The sequence below is a fragment of the Curcuma longa genome, chromosome 1 (assembly GCF_044706935.1).
Source record: "Curcuma longa cultivar G26 ecotype Majalengka, Jawa Barat chromosome 1, ITB_CL_G26_1.1, whole genome shotgun sequence".
Classification (NCBI taxonomy): Eukaryota; Viridiplantae; Streptophyta; class Magnoliopsida; order Zingiberales; family Zingiberaceae; genus Curcuma; species Curcuma longa.
Window position 1 is genome coordinate 15,121,710 of NC_133861.1, and position 19,905 is coordinate 15,141,614.

Genomic DNA, 19,905 nt, shown 5'->3' on the forward strand with positions numbered 1-19,905 from the left:
GATCTTACACGATCACAGTAGAATCAAACTAACATACACCAACCTCCTTGTAAAGTCATCGCGGGCCGCGACGCTCGGAACAATGGTATATACCCTCCGCCCTCTTGCAACAAGCTCAACCGAGTATAGACATCACATGCCGACCTCATGACATAGTCCCAGCATCACATGTTGACCTTATGACATGGTCCCACCTGGTCCCGGCATCACATGCCGACCTTATGGCCTGGTCCCGGCCTCACTTCCTTCAGCTATGTCGTACATAAAGAGTTCGGGGCATACCTAGCTCAGTTCATCAATCCACCCAGGCTTGCGACATACCTGCACATCCCTGCCACTCATACAAATCGCTCATTTCCGATCTCAGGTTGCGGAGCAGATGTCAACGGATCAACACACTGACCTTTTCATCAAGTTTAGCAACTTATCTGCAAGGATTGAGATATAGACCAAGTCCTCCTACTTGATCTCGCCTCCACCACCAATTGCAAACACAGAGATCCGAGGATATCACTCCCGCCATCTCTATATAAACCTCGCAGGTATGACAATCAACCATCTCTGATTCTCTCTACACACTTCTATTTCTCTTTTCTTACTTATCATCAACGGGGAACTATAGGTTGACGCGACATTACACTGTCTGGTGGTGTGGCTATCGTCAGCAAGGAGCCGGAACAGTTTCTTAGCCGAAGATATAGGTTCTCACAGCTTGAGATCATGGCAAATTATCGAGCATTATCTATTCAGAGAGGAATTTATCATAATCACTTCAACGGTTCTACACGGTTACCTTCACGATCATTTGTAAAGAGGTAAATTGGAAAGATATAGTTCTACGGAGAAGGACATTAACTCGGTTTCGTTAAAATTTGACTCTTATCCACTTTTATACTAACCAACTCAACTATACTCAAAACATTGATTGTCATATACAATGCCTAGGACCTTGCCGGTAGAATGTACCCGATAAATATCAAGGAAAGGGCTCATATTTGCCTGTCTCTCGCGGTTCCTATTCATCCCAGCATTCTATTTCACAGCCAAGCACGGAGATCAAGGTTACCTCACCGTTTGCGTTCTTACAGAAGCACCAAAATTAAAGGATACAAGGTAATTACTATGTACTCAACCAAGATCACTATATCATTCTGTTCATGAATTCTTATTTGTTGCAACGTCATAATAAAATTAGAGAATAAACAAAATTTTGTCATCTATAACTCAATCGAAGGGAGAAAAATATAAAGGAAAAAAAAAGCAGCAGGAGTCCTGTTGAGTGATCGGTCTGGCATTTTCTGTAGGACGCTGTGTGACTTACATGCAGCTCGAATCTCTTCCATATATAAACTTCCTCATCCAATCAGATATCACAAGAAACCTCGTGCGCCAAGTCACTTGCTTACTGAATTTTACCATGAAAAGAAAATCAATAAAATAAGATTGAAACTAAAGATATAAATTGCATGCACAATTCATCTTCTACTTGCACTACCTTGCATACACAGAGTACCAAAGCCACTGTGTGCTGTGGCCAATAGAAACCCAGTCTCCAGGCAGCTGTGCAGCTGTTTGCTCTCCACCCAAAGGAGCAAATTGCCCCAAATGCCGATATCTAACTCAAAGAAAGGAATTACAGTAACGTACCATGCAACCACGTTAACTGGTATGACTCAAAATAGATAAGAAGATGGAATACAGACCTAAATGGATGGAACCGATGACGACCTGACCCTCTTATACGAAGAGGACCTTCAGGGTGCTCCTCGCAGATTTTCATCTTGTTAAAACATTTAGCAAGATAGTCGCCTTGTTGTGCAGCCACCTGGAACATCATACAAATAGAAGAAGATTAAAAGGTTTTCCTTGCCTGAGATAATCTCCCTACAAATAAAGATGCAAAGAAGCACAATATACCTGAGCTGTAGCAGGTAGCATCTTAACCTGTGAATCCACACGGGCAAGAGCTTTCTTAAACACTTCTATATCCAATTCTTTGGATTGTTTGAGAGCATTGCCATTTTCATCCTTAAATAGATCTACAAAATCCTTCATATGCTGGCTCTTCAGGTAAAGCTCTACTTGAGGGTACCTCTCACAGATATCCTTCAGTACATCTTTGATAGCTGTTACGGTTAACGTACCAGAATTATCCTTGTTTGCAACTCTAAAAATTGCTGCGATGTCTTCCTGAGTAATATTTCGAGATCAATAGGCTTGGAAGGCTATTTACATGACATGATGAAATTTTCATAAAGCATAGCTATTCGTATTTGAACCAAAAAGTGGAATATATAGTATTGCAATTCTCAAATTTAGCCATTTTCTAAATTTTGTTCTGCATTTATGTATGATAAATTTTTTTGAGCCTTTCCTACTATTTCCTTCTTCGGAAATAAAAGATAGAATATTCCTTCAGAGCTGTGACATTTATAACTTAGCCAATGAATCCATAAAATTGTCTAAGAAATCTGAGAGAAAATGAAGAAAGAAACACAGAGAACATGTTGAATAAGTCCTAGGAAACACACAATATTGCATGATTGAAAAATCTGCTAAAGTGCTAGGATGGTTTCTGAACAAATAATCTTTAGAAGAACATGTTGGAAAATTAGTATACGTACCATGACTTTTCTCTGACTTATTGTTGCACAGTCACCAAGAGCATAGACACCATCACAATTTGGGACTCTCAACCACTCATCAGTTGCTAATACCCGTCTATCAGCCTTTATTAAAGGAACAATCAATGAGATAGACCAAGTTATAGCATATCATTGATCACATACTCGATAATCATCAAATATTATAATATATATAATTTATTAGCTTACCTGCTGAACTTGTTTCATAAAATCCAGTATCACTGGACGAGTTCCAATACCAGTAGACCAAACAACCATTCCATAGGGAACTGAAACCTCTCCGGTCGATCCATTAGTCATAGTGATATCCTTATCAGTTACCTTGACAACCTTGAAATTGGTTTTCACATCAATACCATCCCTTTGGAACTTCTGTTCAGCAAATTCAGTTATCCTTTTGTCAAACCTACACATCAAAACTCAATGAGACAGTGATTTCCAGAAAAAGATGATTCGTAGAGTATTTTATACAGGGCATCTCAAATACAAACAAATTGTATATTCATAATAGTTGAGTCGTGAGCAATTGAGAGAATCCCCATTTAATTTATCTTATGCAATCTAATATTGTTAACTCTTTTAGAGATTTATTTAAGAAGAAAAAAAATTAAGAAACAAGAAAATTTGTAATACTATAATGATAAATTCAAGTTTCTTAAGAAAATTCATATAGTCAATTTTGCTTCTCATCAATACATATAGTGAAACCTATGTGGACTACATGGCCGCTCTTTTTAATAATTTTTGTCTAGTCCTATGCTAAACATATATACTATTGTTGAAAGTAAAATATGTCTAGCCCTCAAAGCTTGTATATAACAACGCCCACAGGAGGGAAGACTTACTTCCAAAGTAGTGAGAACTCTAGGAATCGACCCTTGTTCGGAGTTAGTGTATGATCTTTTTGTAGGATTGTATATAACAACACCCAAGGACCAAAAATTATCATATTGGTGTTTGCCAGGTTAATATCATAAGCAACTGTTCAAAATTAATAACAGAGCAGTGAATCTAAATCTTTATGGTTTGATATTGGAAATTAATAAGGATCAAGGATTCAATACTGTAGGTCAACAGGGATGCCAAAATGTAGAAAAATCATCTTTCAAGGATACCACAAAAGTATAACAAATGAGTGATACAGAAGCACGTCAACATCATTGTAGTTTGAGAATTGGAAACAAGTGACAAAGCCAAGTAGCCAATATTGTGATTAGCAAAATATTGATCAAAATGCAAATGCCAATAAAAAAATATGTAGAGAATTATTCCTTACATTGTCAAAATATGCTCCCCGGCCTCAATTACTGAAATTTTCACCAAATCTTTAACAGTGGGATACAACTTGGCCAAATCTTCAGTCACAAAGTCATGCAGTTCTGCTGCAAATTCTACGCCAGTGGGACCACCACCAACAATGACAAAATGGAGGTTATTTCTTTTCTCTTCATCACTAAGGCCTGGAAGGCATGCTCTCTCAAAGCAATTCATCACACTCCTCCTGATTCTTTGTGTATCCTCTATTTCCTAGAGAAAAGGTTTCCCAAATGCTAGAGATATGTAACTCCTTTTTGAACATAAACAAACAAATAAAGAAAAAGAATTTCCCATAAAGCATTTTTATTAGCATATAATTGTTAGAAAAATCAAGTATTAGGAAATTCTACATACAAGAAATGACAAAGAATTAGGATAGTTCCAATCTGTGTGTATCACATAGAATAGCTAACTCAATCTTCTATGTTCGATATTTAGCTAAACATCAAGTATGTCATACTTCCATCACCTTTACCACCACTGAATATATACTTTTAATGTTTTTTTTGAGCTTTTCTTCACAGAGCTTTAGTCAGAAAAATTAAAAAAAAAAAGTAACACTGGACTGATATTTATGTAGTTATGTACCGCAGGCTTAAATATACCTTAAGGAAATGACAGTTCTCCATCACACCAGGAGTGTTGAAGGTATTCGGCTTGGCTCCTAGTGCAAGGACCAAGTAATCATAATCTACAGCAAATTCCCCTTTCCCATCTGAGTTTGTACAAATATTGGATCGACAGAGAACTTTCTTGTCAATTGGATCGATCTTATGACACTCAGCTTCCCAAAATTGAATATTTTCACCTTTCTGTTAAATATAACAGTCAGATTAGACAGAAAGAACTGCCAATAGGTACAAAAGTAACGGACTCTAAATTTTTACAGGATTCACAAATAAGGAAAAATCACTTTGTTCTTACAGATCTAAAAATGAATGTTATTACATAAGTACCTTTTGCATGATATTGCGAATAGGCTCTGCAATACTGCGTGGTTCAATAGTCCCACAAGTGACACTTGGTAGTAGAGGAGTGAATAGAAAGTAGTTGCGTGGTGATACCACTTGGACATCATATTTGGAGGTATCTAAATTTCTCAAGAAGCTAGTGCCAGCCCAACCAGTTCCAAGGACAACCAACTTTTTTTTGTTTGTTGTTCCAGGTGTATCAAAACTATGATCCGACTTTGCATTAGCATATGCTAATATTCCACCGCCACTGTAAGAAAAAAAAAGAAGGAAAAAACATGTTAAATTCCGTCTTTATTGATCAAAAGAAAGAGAATAGTGTAGCATAAGATATAGAATGTGTCTTTCAAAAGGATAAAAGATATTTTATTATAAATTAATTAAATCACCCTTTGAATTCCTGCTATGAGGATGTATAAAAGATGTCATTTTATCATCCCTTTGTCAAATTTAATGGAAGCATATGTCGACCAAGATGCATAATCAACATCCCAAAGTCAAATTTTTATTTAATATTTTCCTAACTTATATATATTTTTATCTCTTTCTTGATAAAAAAAAACAACATTTATAAAATTCTAACCGGGTGTCTTAATCTAACTTTTCATCCACTTTCTTTTAATCTATACAATTTTACAAGCCAGTGTGTAATGTTCCAAAAAAACAAGTTTGGGTATCAAATTTATACAAGAGAATAGTTCCTATATGATTTAGATAAATAAGATTAGCCTCTATGAACAGAGTGAGAACCAAACATTAGCCTTCCCTTCCATAACTCAAAACCACAGTATTGACAGTACTGCAACACCTTTATGAACGGACTCAGATAAAATAGCATTCTCTACTCTACTAAGCATTGCTTTGGCGCTAATCATGTACGTGTTCTACTCTGTTCCAATTGGCCTTCAAACAACCAAAACCCCAGTTTTTTGTACCAAAAGAAAAACTAAAAATTCACGCATAAACTAAATCATCCACACATAAGAACCATGTAAGACTGCAAATATCAACAAAGACTCACTGGAAAAGCCAACATTAAATGGAGAAAAAAAAAACAACGATACATCGTCGCTCATCCTAGTGGTAAAAGTCGAAACTAAAAGATTCAATCCATCATCTTTTAATGCAAAACAGAATGAACAAGGAAAACTGAAACATATACAACTCAAATGCAAGACATTCGTTCGATCTCGGACAATAAACAAGGAAAATACATGGTAATCGAAAGAAGCGAACCCGATAGCACATATGACGAGGAGTCGGGAGAACTTAGGGGATGCCCCATCGAAGAAGGCAGCCGCGAACCGCATTCCTTATGGTGCTATACAACGATCGATCGAAACCCTCTGAGAGAAAAACAAGGGAGGAGGAACCGTGTAGAGGAACAAGAGTTCATAACAAGGCGTCCCATTTATAGGGAGGACCATTTATATAGTTTTGAGAATTAATTGCAAGAATTACAAATTTTAATTAATTGAAAATTTAAAAAATAAATAGATTACTAAATCTAAAGTTATATTTTTCTTAAAATTTAAAGTGTCATAAAATATAATAAGTAAAAAATAATCGACTACTACATTAATATAAATAATAATATTAAAAATAATGATAGAACTATTCATGCGCGAAAAGCATAAATATAAAAGAATTAGTAATATATAGAAAACTAAATATGATTCAGAAATTATAAGAAATTTAATTTAATCCAGTCACTATTGAAAAATATATTCTTTCCACCGGTTTATATTATGATTATTAATCTTTCTAAAGTATAAATGAACTCTTCAATTAATAGATAAACTCTTCCCAGATTTAAATCGACATAGTAATATTATTAAATATATTTAATTTTATATTTGGAATAAATAGTTATCTCATATTTCTGCATTGATATACGGATGCTTTTAATCGATAACATGTCAAAGATTTACAAGGCCGATTTTCAACTATAAATCAAAATTAATTTATAATAATTACATCTATCTAAGAAAGTTACATCTATATTACTAATTATAATAATAATAATAAGGAAATTACAATTATAATATTATAGCATGATATATGTTGTCAATTAACGCATGATAATCAAGAATCATCAATTTGAGAGGATGACAGCATATTTCATGCTTTAATATTATAGCTGGAACTTCTTTATTAATATTATTGTAATTATTAGTATAGCTGTAACTTTCTAAAAAAAAAATTGATAAATCTCGGTCAGTCTTATGGACTCAATCCCTGGGATGGCCGGCCCGATCCTATGAAAATTTCCCACCGACCACCAAGGTAAATCGGGAAGCGCATACGGCGGCCAATCTAGATGTCCAGCATCCTTTGATTGCGTTCCCCATTTGGAGGAAAATTCCTGCAAATACGCCGTAGCTGGGGATCGAACTGCGAGTCCCTAAGTCACAATTCGGATGTCCTATCGTTGCACCATTGTCCCGGGGACAACTGTAACTTTCTAGATAGATGTAATTATAGTAAATCAATTTTGATTTATGATTGAAAATCAACCCTGTAAATCTCTTATATGTTTTATATAACGAGAAAATTCTCATTGTGAAGGTATTCAATCTAATTGACATGGTATCAAAGCAGAAAATTTATGGAGTTCATGAGGTGGCAAATGAACAAAGTAAACACAAGCAAAAGTATGCATGACAAGATAATTAAGATGTTTATGAACAAGATAGAAAATATGTAGATTCAAAGTTTAAGGTTAGGGAAGGCAAACGATTAATTAAATAAACTGCTATACATAAGGCCTCAGCTCAGAATTTAACTGGAACAAAAGTTTTAAGTAATAAAGTTTGTTGTTCTAACAAATATTAGTTGTTACGTTCAACAATATCATTTTTGCTGAGATGTATAATATATTTTTGTTGGAGAAAATCATGAAATTCATTAGATGTATAATGCCTTTTTTGTCGGAGAAAATAATAAAATTTATGAGATATATATTCGCCACTAGAATTAGACTTTAATATGTTGATTTTTGAAGAAAATTAGATCACAAATATTTTAAAGATAGAAATAACCTTAAGCATCACTATGAATCATATCAAAATAACTTTTTTGCATGACTACCATGAAAAGGAAAAGAAAGAGATTTACTTTTACCCAATTTATACGTAGAGTAATCAAAGAAAGAAGAAAAGAAAATTGATCTTTATAGCCTAACGAATCAGAATTTAATAAGTGACATATATAAGATAGGGAATTGATTTTTATTGCCTAACAAATCAGAATTTAATAAATGAGATAAGACAAGATAGTCTAAATGTTTGTGTCATACTTCACCTATTTAGTTTAAAGTGACACACGCTAACGAAATAAAATTAAGAATGAACAAACATAAAGGAAGCAAACGTCTAACTTTAGGCCCCTTCGTTAGTATTTTTCCGACACTTGATCGTACAATACAACCATCATGAGAAAATCGAACATCACAGATATTATCAACCAATTGTCCTATCAAAATGAGACTAGTAAAAAGCTTAGGAGATATCAAAACATCTTTCATTGAAGAATTAATATCCCCAATAACATAAATAAGTAATTTACTACCATTAACAATTTGAATATTTGTATGATATTGTTTAACATTGCTAAGAGTCTCAAGTGAATTAGTCATATGATTGGATGCATCAAAATCCACATGCCAAGACAAAAATGATGTGGTACGCTTACCCTGAAGTCCTAAGATTGAAAAGGCGGTAATAATCATCTACTGAACCATTTCAAGAGTAACACCAATTTGATTAGCAACAACAGCCTGATTAGTTTGACAATGCTAACGAAAAATAGATATTCTTTGATATATGCCCAAACTTCTTATAATAGTTGCAATCTTTTTTTAACAATTAACAATAATACGTCTGTATTCCTTACAGCTATAACATTAAACTTGTCACATGTTTGCCTTTCCCTTGAGTTGCATAAGCAATCGCATTATTATGCATTTTGTTTTGTTGGAAAATTATTTGTGTTGCAAGACGCTGTTGTTCACGAAGCAACTCTCCAAAGCACACATCTACAGGAGCACAATTCATCAAATTAGAGCAGGCTACCTCATATTTGGGACGTAATTTCATCAAAAATTGATCTTGCTTGCTTTGTTCATACACCTCTTGAACCTCAAAAAGAGAGTCAACTAGTACTTTGGCATAAATTATGTCAACATATTCAACTCATAAGTTTAAAAGCCCAGAAAAGTAATCTTGAATGGAGAGATCACCTTAGTAACTAGCAATCTCGTACTCCAGTTGAAAATACTTGACTGTATTATCTGGATTGTAAACCTTTTTCAAATACTCCTACTTATCTTTAGCTATCTTATATGACCTCACAGTGGGAACGAGCAACTGATCATAAAATTAATGTCATGACTCTAACATCCGTGGCCTCCCACTGAGCCAATTTAGAAAGCTCAGAAGGTACTACATCACTACAATCGTTGTGACCCATAGTTCTTTTTCCATGACAAATAAACGAACTAAAATTCCCAAGTAGAATAATTCTTACTTGTGAAACGCACACCAAAAATATCCAAATTACTAGATGACATGATAGCCGTTGCTCAAAAAAATAACCCACCAAATACGACAAGAAGTACTGAAAATCAATATATCCCAGGAGCCCAAAAGATTGAACTGAAATAACACTAACAAGAATACTACAAATATTACCGGAGCCAAGATCTAGACTTCACAAGAAGAGACTTTTAAATACCTGTCTCATACAAGTAGAGTTCTTCAAGTTATACAGAACATATCGGAGATTTACAAGATTGATTTTCAACCTTACATCAAGGGTGATTTATGATAATTACATCTATCTAAAGAAGTTACAACTATGCTACTAATTATAATAATATTAATAAGGAAGTTGCAGCTATAATAATAAGGCATGATATATGTTGTCAATATGCAGCTCTCATTATTTCTCTTCAATATTTACACATCTTGAACCATAAAGCAAAATTCTTCTTCTTTATAGAGCACGTTGAGTACAAATTCAGAAGACATGATGAGAGATCATCGCCAACTAAATGAAATAGCATGACCCTTTACAATAATTTCCAGTATCACCTTGAGAAAGCAATGGTACGCTCAATGAACAACGTGATTGCGGACAGGAAAATCATCAAGCAACAAGTGTGCAGGGGAATACTCACACATGCATCTGTACAACAAGTTTGACGTGCGCAGAAAAGTCAAGTAAGCAAGTGAGTATCCATCACCTTGCTTGCTGGTGCTTTGTCTCGGCGCTCCACGTAAGCAGATGGAAACCACCCAGCTTTTCCTTTGCATTCACCTTCGGACCACCCGTTAGGTGCTACCTGTGGAATCTTGTTGAAATCAAAAGAAACGATGGGATTGCCTATGTAAAAAACTTCACATCTGCTTATCACATTTTTTTGTTGCAACCATTAACTAAGATGAGAACAAGCTACGTAGGAGTCGAGAACAAAAGCTCACTTAGATTATAAAACTTTTAGTAGTACGTTTACAAAGCACCTTTCTCACCTAAACAGTCACATTAAAAGGCTAAATGGAAACACTGTAAGTGCATTCAATTGTATGAACAACCATACCAGTTGTCAGAATTTATCAAAATCCATGTCTTTCTTACTGCTAGTTCTTCTGTTGTTATCAAGGCGTTTTCACAACCTATGTGGATATATGTGAGAACATTCCCAGAGGGAGAAAGGTAAGAGTAGTGATGCAATTCTAGAAAATATCATAACAAGCTCAAAGTCCTCTGATGATTACTTGATCATTACCAATTATTTTTTATTATTGATTATTTTCCAAAAAAACAAAACTACTGACATCAAACCACTGCTCTGGAAATAGAAGGGGGCGTTTGGTTTGGAAAATGTTTTCCATTTTCTGTTTTCCATTTTCTATTTCTAGTTTTCCATTTTCTGATCTAGTTTTCAGAAAACAGAAAATGCGTTTGGTATGATATACTGTTTTCTGTTTTCTAGAAAAGAAAATTGGAAAATGCATTTGGTTCGATAATCTAGAGTTAACTTGGTTCGATAATCTAGAGTTAATTGTTTCAATTAGTTTTAAACTATCCCAACTATAGCTAGGAGTTAATTATTAAAATTTGATTAAAGCCTAACTTAAAAAAAAATCGCTCGCGCGAGGCCCGCGCGCGGAGGCATCGCCGAGCCTGCGCGGCACCTCCGGCGGTGTCGCCGGGCTCGGCCGGTGCCTCCGGCGGTGTCGCCGGGCCTGGGCATCGTCGGACCTGTCGTGTTTCATCACGGGGCCCGGGCATCGCAGCCCCGAGAGGCGCCGGTCCACTCACATCCAACGCGGCATATGGAGGAATCCTCGCAATCGTAGAGGCGGAGGAGGGTGTCGGCGGTGACGGCGAAGAATGGGGTGGAGTCGAGGCCGAAGGAGCGGTTGACGTCGGCGTACCATCGATCGCAGGAGAGGGTAGACGGGGAGGAGTAGTCGAGCAGTAGGGAGCCAGAGGGGAGGAAAGCGAGCACGCGTAGGGCGGGGAGGGGAGATAGGGAGAGGCGGAGGTCGTAATCGGGAGCGGAGCAGGAAAGGCGAAGGGCGGGGAGGGAGAGGAGGTCGAAGAGGAGGAGGGGTGAGGGAGAAGAGGTCGGGCGAAGTGGAAAACGCCGCGTTTTCCCATTTTCTGATTTTAAGCTGGAGGTTTGGAAAACGATCAAAAGTCGTTTTCTGTTTTCTTAGAAAATGGATTTCTATTTTCCAGAAAATGAAAATGAAAACGCATACCAAACGCGTTTTTCGTTTTCATTTTCTGGAAAATAGAAAATGAAAACGGAAAATGCGCCAACCAAACGCCCCCGAAATTTTACCAATATTGCAGCTCTCTTGCTTTTCCCTTTCTAAGAATAATCCTTAATCACATTCCAACAGCTAAAGTCTCCTTTGTGTGTGGCAGAAGGTGATAACGCTCATCCCAAGCGCCCCTCCACGACCCACCCCAAGACCTATAAAAGGGTGGTAAATCACGGTACCGAGCGACCTCCTAGGTGGAAGGAACTTATTCCTTAAGGGAATGAACCTAGGGGATTTGAACGTTGCTGGTCTGGGGCAATTCTGCCACCGAGTACCAACTTGGATGATACACAAAGCGGGGATGAGTAAGAGGTGTTGGGTTGCAAGGGTGCAAACATAGTCTCACATCTAAAACACATGGAAAAGATCATGGAGTTAAAAGGATGGAAAGTATCTCTATTGGTATGAGACCTTTTGGGTTGAGCTCAAGAACAAAACCATGAGGGCTTAGGCCCAAAGTAGACAATATCATACCATTGTGGAGATATTTTGATTCCATCGGTCCTAACAAGAGGGACAAGAATGACATTTTAATTGATTGGATTTAAAAGCATAATTGGAGCCTTGGAGGTACTGATTGTGAAGAAGAGTTAGAGGTGGGTATAATTCAAGGATAATAAGAGTATAAACCTAGTGGCATGTTCCAGCAGAGTCGGCTTATGTGGTCACAATTTAGAATATCATTTAGTGTAGGCCAACATTGACAAAATATATCACTGTAACTAAAAGGATGCTCAGCTTTATCTGGGATTCACTAGACTTCCGCTACATGACTAAAAAATTTATATTCACAATGGTTGGAGTCAATTGGTTGTAAAATTTAGCATGACAAGATTTAAAAGAATGACTCTGGTTGATAAATTGAATTCCTCTTCTTTCCAGTATCTCTCCTCTCTGTACCTCTCTCTCTCTTCCTTTGTTCTATCCTCTTTGTTCTCTCTTCTCTAACTTATCCAGCACCATTTTGATCGATACCTACTATAGAGAAAATATTATAAGTAGTTTAGAGCTGTGTTTCATGCCCAAATAAATTAATTTGTTTGTTCAAATCATTTATTTCACCACCTAATATGGTGCATCACTTACCTAATAAGAGGGTCTAAAAGCACAGGATTGGAAAATATTGAAATTCACAAATAGAAAATCCAAATTGAAATGCATGGCATGGATGACTTAGCCTGTCTCTTGGTGACGATGTACCTGGCGCACTACAACATAGTCATCCACAGATAAATTTAGCTCTCCATCAGTTTGTGCATCAAATGGGTGAATAACCTTCATATAAGTAGGGGAAAAAAAGATAAGTACCAAATGCATGAATTTATCTACTAAACTAATCTCACATAAGAATTGCCTTTCAAAGTGAGAAACACATTTGCCCGTAGAATTATTTCATGACACAAATCTGCAAACAGGGAATAAAGCAAATCTTTGCTATTTGTATAAAAATACGGAAAAGATACAAGAAAACTTATGAGGCACTACTCGGTGTCAATCCACAAAACAATTTTTTAAAAATCATACATATTCTAAATACTGTATATTTGGTGTTTGTTACATTTAACTAGCCTGTTGGCAAACAATGTCTTTCAATGAGTGCAGTGGGAATGTGACTCAAGATGCTTCGGGCTAAAGCCTGTAACAGGGAACAAAGTCATTATGGCTACAAAACCACAAATTTTCTCTATCAGTTTTGCACTTTGGTTGCTGCAAGGTCATAGTAACAGGTAGCCCTAACTAATGGCGTGCAAGAAAATTATCAGTACCACCAATTATTGTAATTAGCCCTGACTAATCCGTTGTTTCGCAAAATTATCAATAATTATTAGTATCTACTAGTCATCTCACTATTAAGTTTGACAATATGCAGAAACTCTTGTGATAAGACACACAAACCCAACTATCACAAGAGCATCATTCAATACTGAGTTAGGAGCCTCTTTGCAAAGTTTGACTAAATTCTCAAAGTTACATTCTTACAGAAAATAGGTCTAGAAGTTACAACAGAGTGCATTGCAGCAGCAATTCTCAATAGTAATTCTGGGAAAATTTGCTTAACATAAAATGTTCATGGAAAATAAAAGTTATATATAAAAACTTCCAAGAAACTTTTAAATGTGAAGGAAAATTTTTGCATGGATCAATTAGATGTGCAAGGCCTTGCAAGTTAAACATCCATCTAAATTAAGATGTGTAATTCTTACTTGTGCAACAAAATACATTGGATGCTGACCATTTGCAGCAGGATCACCAGGTTTAGTTTTTTTAGGATCTCTGTCTTTTGTTTGTGTTTGCATGGTCTCAGTTTTTGTATCCTGTGTCATAGCCTCATGTTGAGAATCAGTGTTTGAGGGAAGACTCTGTGTTACAGACTTGCCCTCAGATCGACTTGTATTGTAATTTTCCTTTCCTGTTTGAGATTGAACAGTCTCAGTTATTATTGTGTGTGTTAAAGACTCATTATGAGGCTGGCTGGTCTTGAAATCTTCCGTTCCTGCTTGAGATTCTACCACCTCAGTTTTTGCAGCTTCTTTCTTTACCTCATCATGAAAATGTCTTGTGTTGAAATCTTCCATCGCTGTTTGAGTATCAGTTGTTGCAGTCTGTGTCAGTGGGTCGCTACGAGACCAATTTGTCTTGAAATCTTCCTTTCCACTTTGAGATTGCACTGGTTCACTTGTTGCTGTATGTCTCAATAACTCATTATTTTCCTTGGTTTGAAGCATCTATGACAGAATGAACACATTTATAAATGCACATTATATAAAAAGGCATGTGAACTATGACATATAAAACTACCTATTACTATCTATAAAGAGTCAAGAATGTAGATTGATAGATTCCACTTAGATGCTTTGTCGAAGTTATTTAATGCAAATCAAATCAAATACCTCATTGTGGAGCTTATCAAGGATATCGGCAACATTGTGATGGTACGTCCTCTCAGCTTCAACCTGAAGATTAATAACATGAAGACTGTAAATGTTCCAGGTCATCTCAAACACAAACATCTGAAGTCTAAACCTCAAAGCATTTAGGCAGGGAAGAAAACAATGGAGTTGTTGGAGATCAAGGTCTGGAAGCATTAAATTGAATCACATCATATTTATCTGATTCAATTGCTCTCAAATTTGTAATCTTGTATTTCATTTTATTTCTTGAAATTTCATAATTTTATAATTTTGTAGTCAACATGTAGTATGGGTCATGGATATTAGTTGTTTGCCAATTGCAGTGAGTTTTGGACCAAGCCTACATCTAGTCAAAAAGGGTGGAGGCTATGAAAATTGTAACTGAAGCTTGATATAGTAGATGAATATAAAAGATCAAGATGAACCAACAGGCTTTTCTAGCATTGATCTCTTTTACTACTTGTGTGGGCCGTGTGGCTAACGATATTATTCTAAATTACTGAACGTGTGTGTTTCAGAAGAACATAAAAGATTTATAGGTAATCTTCCATACCTTTTCTTTGACCACAGTTTGGGTTCAACTACACAGTTACCTATAGGAATGCCATAATCTTAATCATATAGCAGATAGATAGTTCTAAATGTAGTTGTCATTTTACTAAAAACCTGTGGGTTATGGATTTAATAATTTTGTATGATCACATGAATGAACTATATCTCTGTTTTTGGATTTTGGTATAGTTTAAGAAGGATAAAATAAATATATTTTTCTTTCTTTTGTGAAGTATTTTCAGTGCCACCCTACTAATCAATTCCTTTTAGAAAGAAACACATTGCACTTCTTTAAGTCATTTAGTTTCTCTCTCCACTGACTGTTCACCCGACCTGCCTCTTCCTCCTGCAACAATACCCTCAACTCTTCTTCTTCCAATTGACAAAAAGGAGTAGCATTGGGTGGTACACAGTTCGTTACCAGTGCAATCTCAGTCACATCATAGATCAGATGGAAGTAACTTTCCTTGAAGTCTATGTTTCATGTTCTGAGACACACAAGGATGTAATAGTTAAGGCTCGCTGTTCGTGCATGTTTACACAAACAAAAAGTTAACCTGCTTATTATTTTTTGAAACATTTTCTTAAACCAAATCTTGGTTAAACCAAATCAGCACAGACACTCAAAACCAGATAGTGTGGGCAAATTCAGCTTCCTCAGGTGAATGAAATCATTTTGAACAGAATATTTTCAGGAATGAAATCTACAGACAAATAAAAATACAAAAATTAAAGTTACGTGGTTTTATGTAACAACTAAGACTTTTGACATCTCTTGTCTGCCACATCACCCTACAAACAGCATTCTCAAGCTCAAACAGATATATCATAATTCAGTTAGACAGACCCTGTCTATAGGACCATTGTTTAATTAAAATAGGCTTTGACAGGACCTAAAAATTTCTGCAAGGAGAAGCCAAAGAATCTAATTACTAGTTATCATGAAAGAATTTTAGCTCTAGTTCTTCATATATACATCACGATGCACCATCACTTTTGCATTGAATGTTGCAAATTAAATAGCCTTTATAGCCACGACATGGTTTCCTAAGCTCAAATTAGTTGATGTCCTTCACGTTGAGTATTGACATTGTAGACAAAGGCACTGTATGTCCCATATCCTTCATAGAACAGCATACATAAAGATCTAGGCAAACTTAACTAATATTGATTACATAACCACCACAATTCAACCAAAATTAGTCAAATCTGGCGAGTTGGAAGGACCAAAGGAGTACTCTGGCAAACAGAAACAAATAATCAGTTTTGACTTTGAATGATCTAGTCCAATCTTTTCAATATGGTTAAATAATTTTTTTTTTGACTTTAAATAAACACATTACCTTGGCAGGAAAACTTATACAAAATAAGAACTAAATTTCTAATAAAATGGAAAAAGTCATAAGGCACCAGTATAGGTGTTTGACTAAAATAGATAGTACCATTGCGAGAAGTCCCTCAAAAGTAATCTGTTGTTGTTGAGACTCCACAGCCATCATAGCTGCAGTTGCTTCTCTGCCTAATGCTGACAGAGTAGTCTTGAGTTCTGATAACTTTGATTCTGCATTTTGTAGTTTGGCGGAAACATCTGCTGTTGCACCAACTTCCTTGAACTTCAACTGACGTCTAACAACTTCAGCTGTCTAATTGGCATGAATGTACTCACTAACCCATTAAACACATGTTCTTTACTCCAAAACAACATACATGCAAAGACAAGATTACCTGTGCTTCCGCATCTTGTCTAATACGTTCATATCGATAAGTTAAAAAGCGAGCATCCTCTAGAGGAGCACCCATTATCATTGTTCGAATTGGCTCATAAACCTGCATGCAAAACAATCAAGGTCATAATAAAATGCACAAAGTTGCACTAACTGACCTGCAAGTATATGTTAAATAATTATAATCTGTTTTGTAGAAATTCTAACAAATTTCAATTATATAAAAATTATGTCAGATGATGTTGATCTTCTGCAAGTAGCAGAAACAAGAAAAACAATGTTTTCAGTTCAGCTAATAATTTAAAACATTATTCAATCATACAAAATAACCTGATCTCCTAGCATTCTAAGAAGATTATCTCTCTCTTTCTCCATTAGAATGTGAGAAGTGCCAAAGTCTAGAGTAGCACTGGCAAGAGGATAACCAAAATCTTGATACTCAGTTCCATATTTGCAACAATCTTCAGCTAGCTTTTTTACTGGAAAGAAATTATAGTGTTTAGATGTAAGAATGATAATCATTAAGGACTTAAGAGGAGTAAGAATTTATATTACCTATTTCCACCTGCTTAGAACTTATAGCAATATATGTCTCTACACCACGCACTATATCCCGTTGAAGGCGCTATATAAACAGCTAATTTAAAATAAAAAGAAAATGTTTAGGGAAGTTCTTATTCAACTTCTCTTTACCTTCGCTGCTTTTGTAGAAGCGTTTAGTGTCTGAAGTTTTTGATGACATTGAAGTTCAGATTCATCAACAAGAGAAAAATCATGAACAAAACGTCCAGTAATTTGCTTAAAGACTGCCTGTACAATTGAATGGAACTTCTTTAAGTGACTAGGAATTAATGTTCACAAAGCAAATTAAACAAAATTTTACTATTTTAAGAAGTTCTTGGAACAAGTTTTTTTTCTTCTTATTGACAGAATATGCAGACAACAATGCATTGAAAAAATGAGGAAGAAATCACTATTAGTTAGATTGTGTCAATTAAGACGGGAAGATATATAACAATGCAGCAGTCAATTAAGCTGGGAAGATATTGTGTCAACCGACCTGTATGAGAGATTACTTTGATCACCTCATGTGGCATGTATATTCATTTCTATACGAAATCTAAATAGGTCACTCAATATCACAGTTCTAGAATTATTGAACAGCACTGATATGAACTTGCTGTGGCATGTATATTCATTTCTATACGAAATCTAAATAGGCCACTCAATATCACAGTTCTAGAATTATTGAACAGTGCGGATATAAACTTGCTGAGTTTGGACAGACTGTCGTGTGAATTGCACAGTTTTACTAATTTGAGCATTGAATGACTACGATGTTTTCCTTTGAAATGAAGCAGAAATAAAGAAAATGACAATTTCATCCTTTTGGTTTTACCATTCCCAAAAATTCAAGGATAAATTGATCTTACAATACTTACTCGACTTTTGAGCCCATTTTTAGAAGGAACCAAAAGTGTGGAAAAGAGATCCAAATTCTCCTTTTCTCTACCCTTACTTTTTATTCTTCCATCGAAGTAGACAAGGGAAATGATTGTTTTCCCTCCTCCCTTCCCTCCATTTGCACTTCCTTGCTTTCAAGTAGACACAGTTTTGTGTTGGGTGTATATCTATATTTTTCATATTGCTATACACACCAAGATATTTCCGTAAATTCTGTATGATGACCTGTATTCATATGCTTTAGGCTAAGAGAAATACAATCGAGAATTTCTCGAATCACTTTTCGAATACAAAAGATGCCATCCTTATCCATCTACGACAGTTTCTCCACTTAGCGCAGATGATGGTTATACTGCTGTCCAATTTCATCAAAGCAACTGCAACCACTAAAACAAATTAAGTATGAACGAGCACACTCGTATCTGATTCACATCTAACTCACTGATATGCACAAATTTGCGGAAGACACCATTCTCGATCTTAGATGGTGAAAGATATAATCTCGGAAAAGGTCCATCGTCGCCAAACCTATCGCATGTTCAATTTAAAATAAAGAGAGAAACAACGCCTTTCTGGTTTTCGGAATGCAGGAAAGAGTTATCTGTTTCAATTAATAAGAACTCAGCGGAAACAAAAAGGGGAAGAAGTTAGGGACGAGAAACGCACCTGTTGTTGCTTGACCACCTGCTCCCTCAGCTTACTGGCCTGCTTACGGAAGGCTTCCATGGTTCCTAGCCTCCGGCGGCGGAGAAAAGTTTGAGACAGTGATCAAGAACTCAAATCCCAGTCGGAAAAGAGAGAGAGAGAGAGGATGAGAAAGAAGAGTTAAAATGTCATTAGCGAAGGCCGAAAGGTAACGGACACGATAGCGGCGACACTGCAGGAAAGCCGGGCCCCACCCCTACGGTTCTATGGCCGGATGCCACGTCCTCTACTCCTGGGATGGTTGTCTGAGCGCACGCCGAATCGATAACCAGTCTGCATCAGCGACGGAACGGAACGGGCACATGTGCGTTGTTTCGACGCCATGGCCGGTGGCCCGTTGCAAAGTGCTGGATATTTTTAGTGGGGTGAGTGGAGCGGAGGGGGTGGTTGGGGATAATCCCAAATAGGGAAATAATACATTGACAAAAAAAAATATTATTATTATTATTTGTTTTTCTTTTTCTTAAGATCGAAATTTGTGAGAGACAGGTTTCTGGTTTTGCCCTCTGACCAATGAGGAACTTGAGATTAACACTTCTTTTGGGCACATCACAACATTATACAAAGACCGAACTAGATGAGTTAAGCTGACAGAGTGGACTACAGCTCATTGCTGTCTTACTCCATGATTCACTATTGTATCAGTGAAGTCATCCCTTCTTCAGTATAAATAAATAAATAAATATATTCTTCATCTAACAGTCTCACACAATCAATTTTATAATCATCTATAAAAAAATAAATCAAAAAATTATAATTAACCACTACAAAATTTGATT

The 19,905-nt window shown here is 36.1% G+C and overlaps 2 protein-coding genes across 4 annotated transcripts; both read right to left on the bottom strand.

Annotated features, from left to right (window-relative positions):
* Nucleotides 1-1,317: 1,317 nt before the first annotated feature.
* Nucleotides 1,318-6,243, bottom strand: LOC141845411 (external alternative NAD(P)H-ubiquinone oxidoreductase B3, mitochondrial-like). Its single transcript, XM_074733473.1, has 10 exons — nucleotides 6,170-6,243; nucleotides 4,919-5,183; nucleotides 4,568-4,774; nucleotides 3,922-4,172; nucleotides 2,835-3,051; nucleotides 2,625-2,729; nucleotides 1,918-2,190; nucleotides 1,704-1,825; nucleotides 1,496-1,615; nucleotides 1,318-1,405 (listed from the first exon to the last, which is right to left on the bottom strand). Exons 1-10 carry the CDS (start codon nucleotides 6,241-6,243, stop codon nucleotides 1,318-1,320), a joined length of 1,722 nt encoding a protein of 573 aa, XP_074589574.1.
* Nucleotides 6,244-9,852: 3,609 nt separating this feature from the next.
* LOC141837877 (SH3 domain-containing protein 2-like) lies at nucleotides 9,853-19,203 on the bottom strand. 3 transcript variants are annotated; one of them, XM_074725255.1, is made up of 11 exons: nucleotides 19,088-19,200; nucleotides 17,651-17,767; nucleotides 17,513-17,582; nucleotides 17,288-17,436; nucleotides 16,959-17,060; nucleotides 16,676-16,876; nucleotides 14,661-14,723; nucleotides 13,974-14,495; nucleotides 12,970-13,044; nucleotides 10,113-10,277; nucleotides 9,853-10,026 (listed from the first exon to the last, which is right to left on the bottom strand). In XM_074725255.1, the coding sequence occupies exons 1-10, from the start codon at nucleotides 19,145-19,147 to the stop codon at nucleotides 10,152-10,154; spliced, it is 1,485 nt and encodes a 494-aa protein (XP_074581356.1). In that variant the 5' UTR covers nucleotides 19,148-19,200; the 3' UTR covers nucleotides 9,853-10,026; nucleotides 10,113-10,151. The 3 variants fall into 3 exon arrangements, with proteins under 3 accessions (XP_074581356.1, XP_074581363.1, XP_074581349.1); XM_074725262.1 differs by having other exon boundaries at nucleotides 9,853-10,277; nucleotides 17,513-17,563; nucleotides 19,088-19,203; XM_074725248.1 differs by having other exon boundaries at nucleotides 9,853-10,277.
* Between the last annotated feature and the right edge of the window lie 702 nt (nucleotides 19,204-19,905).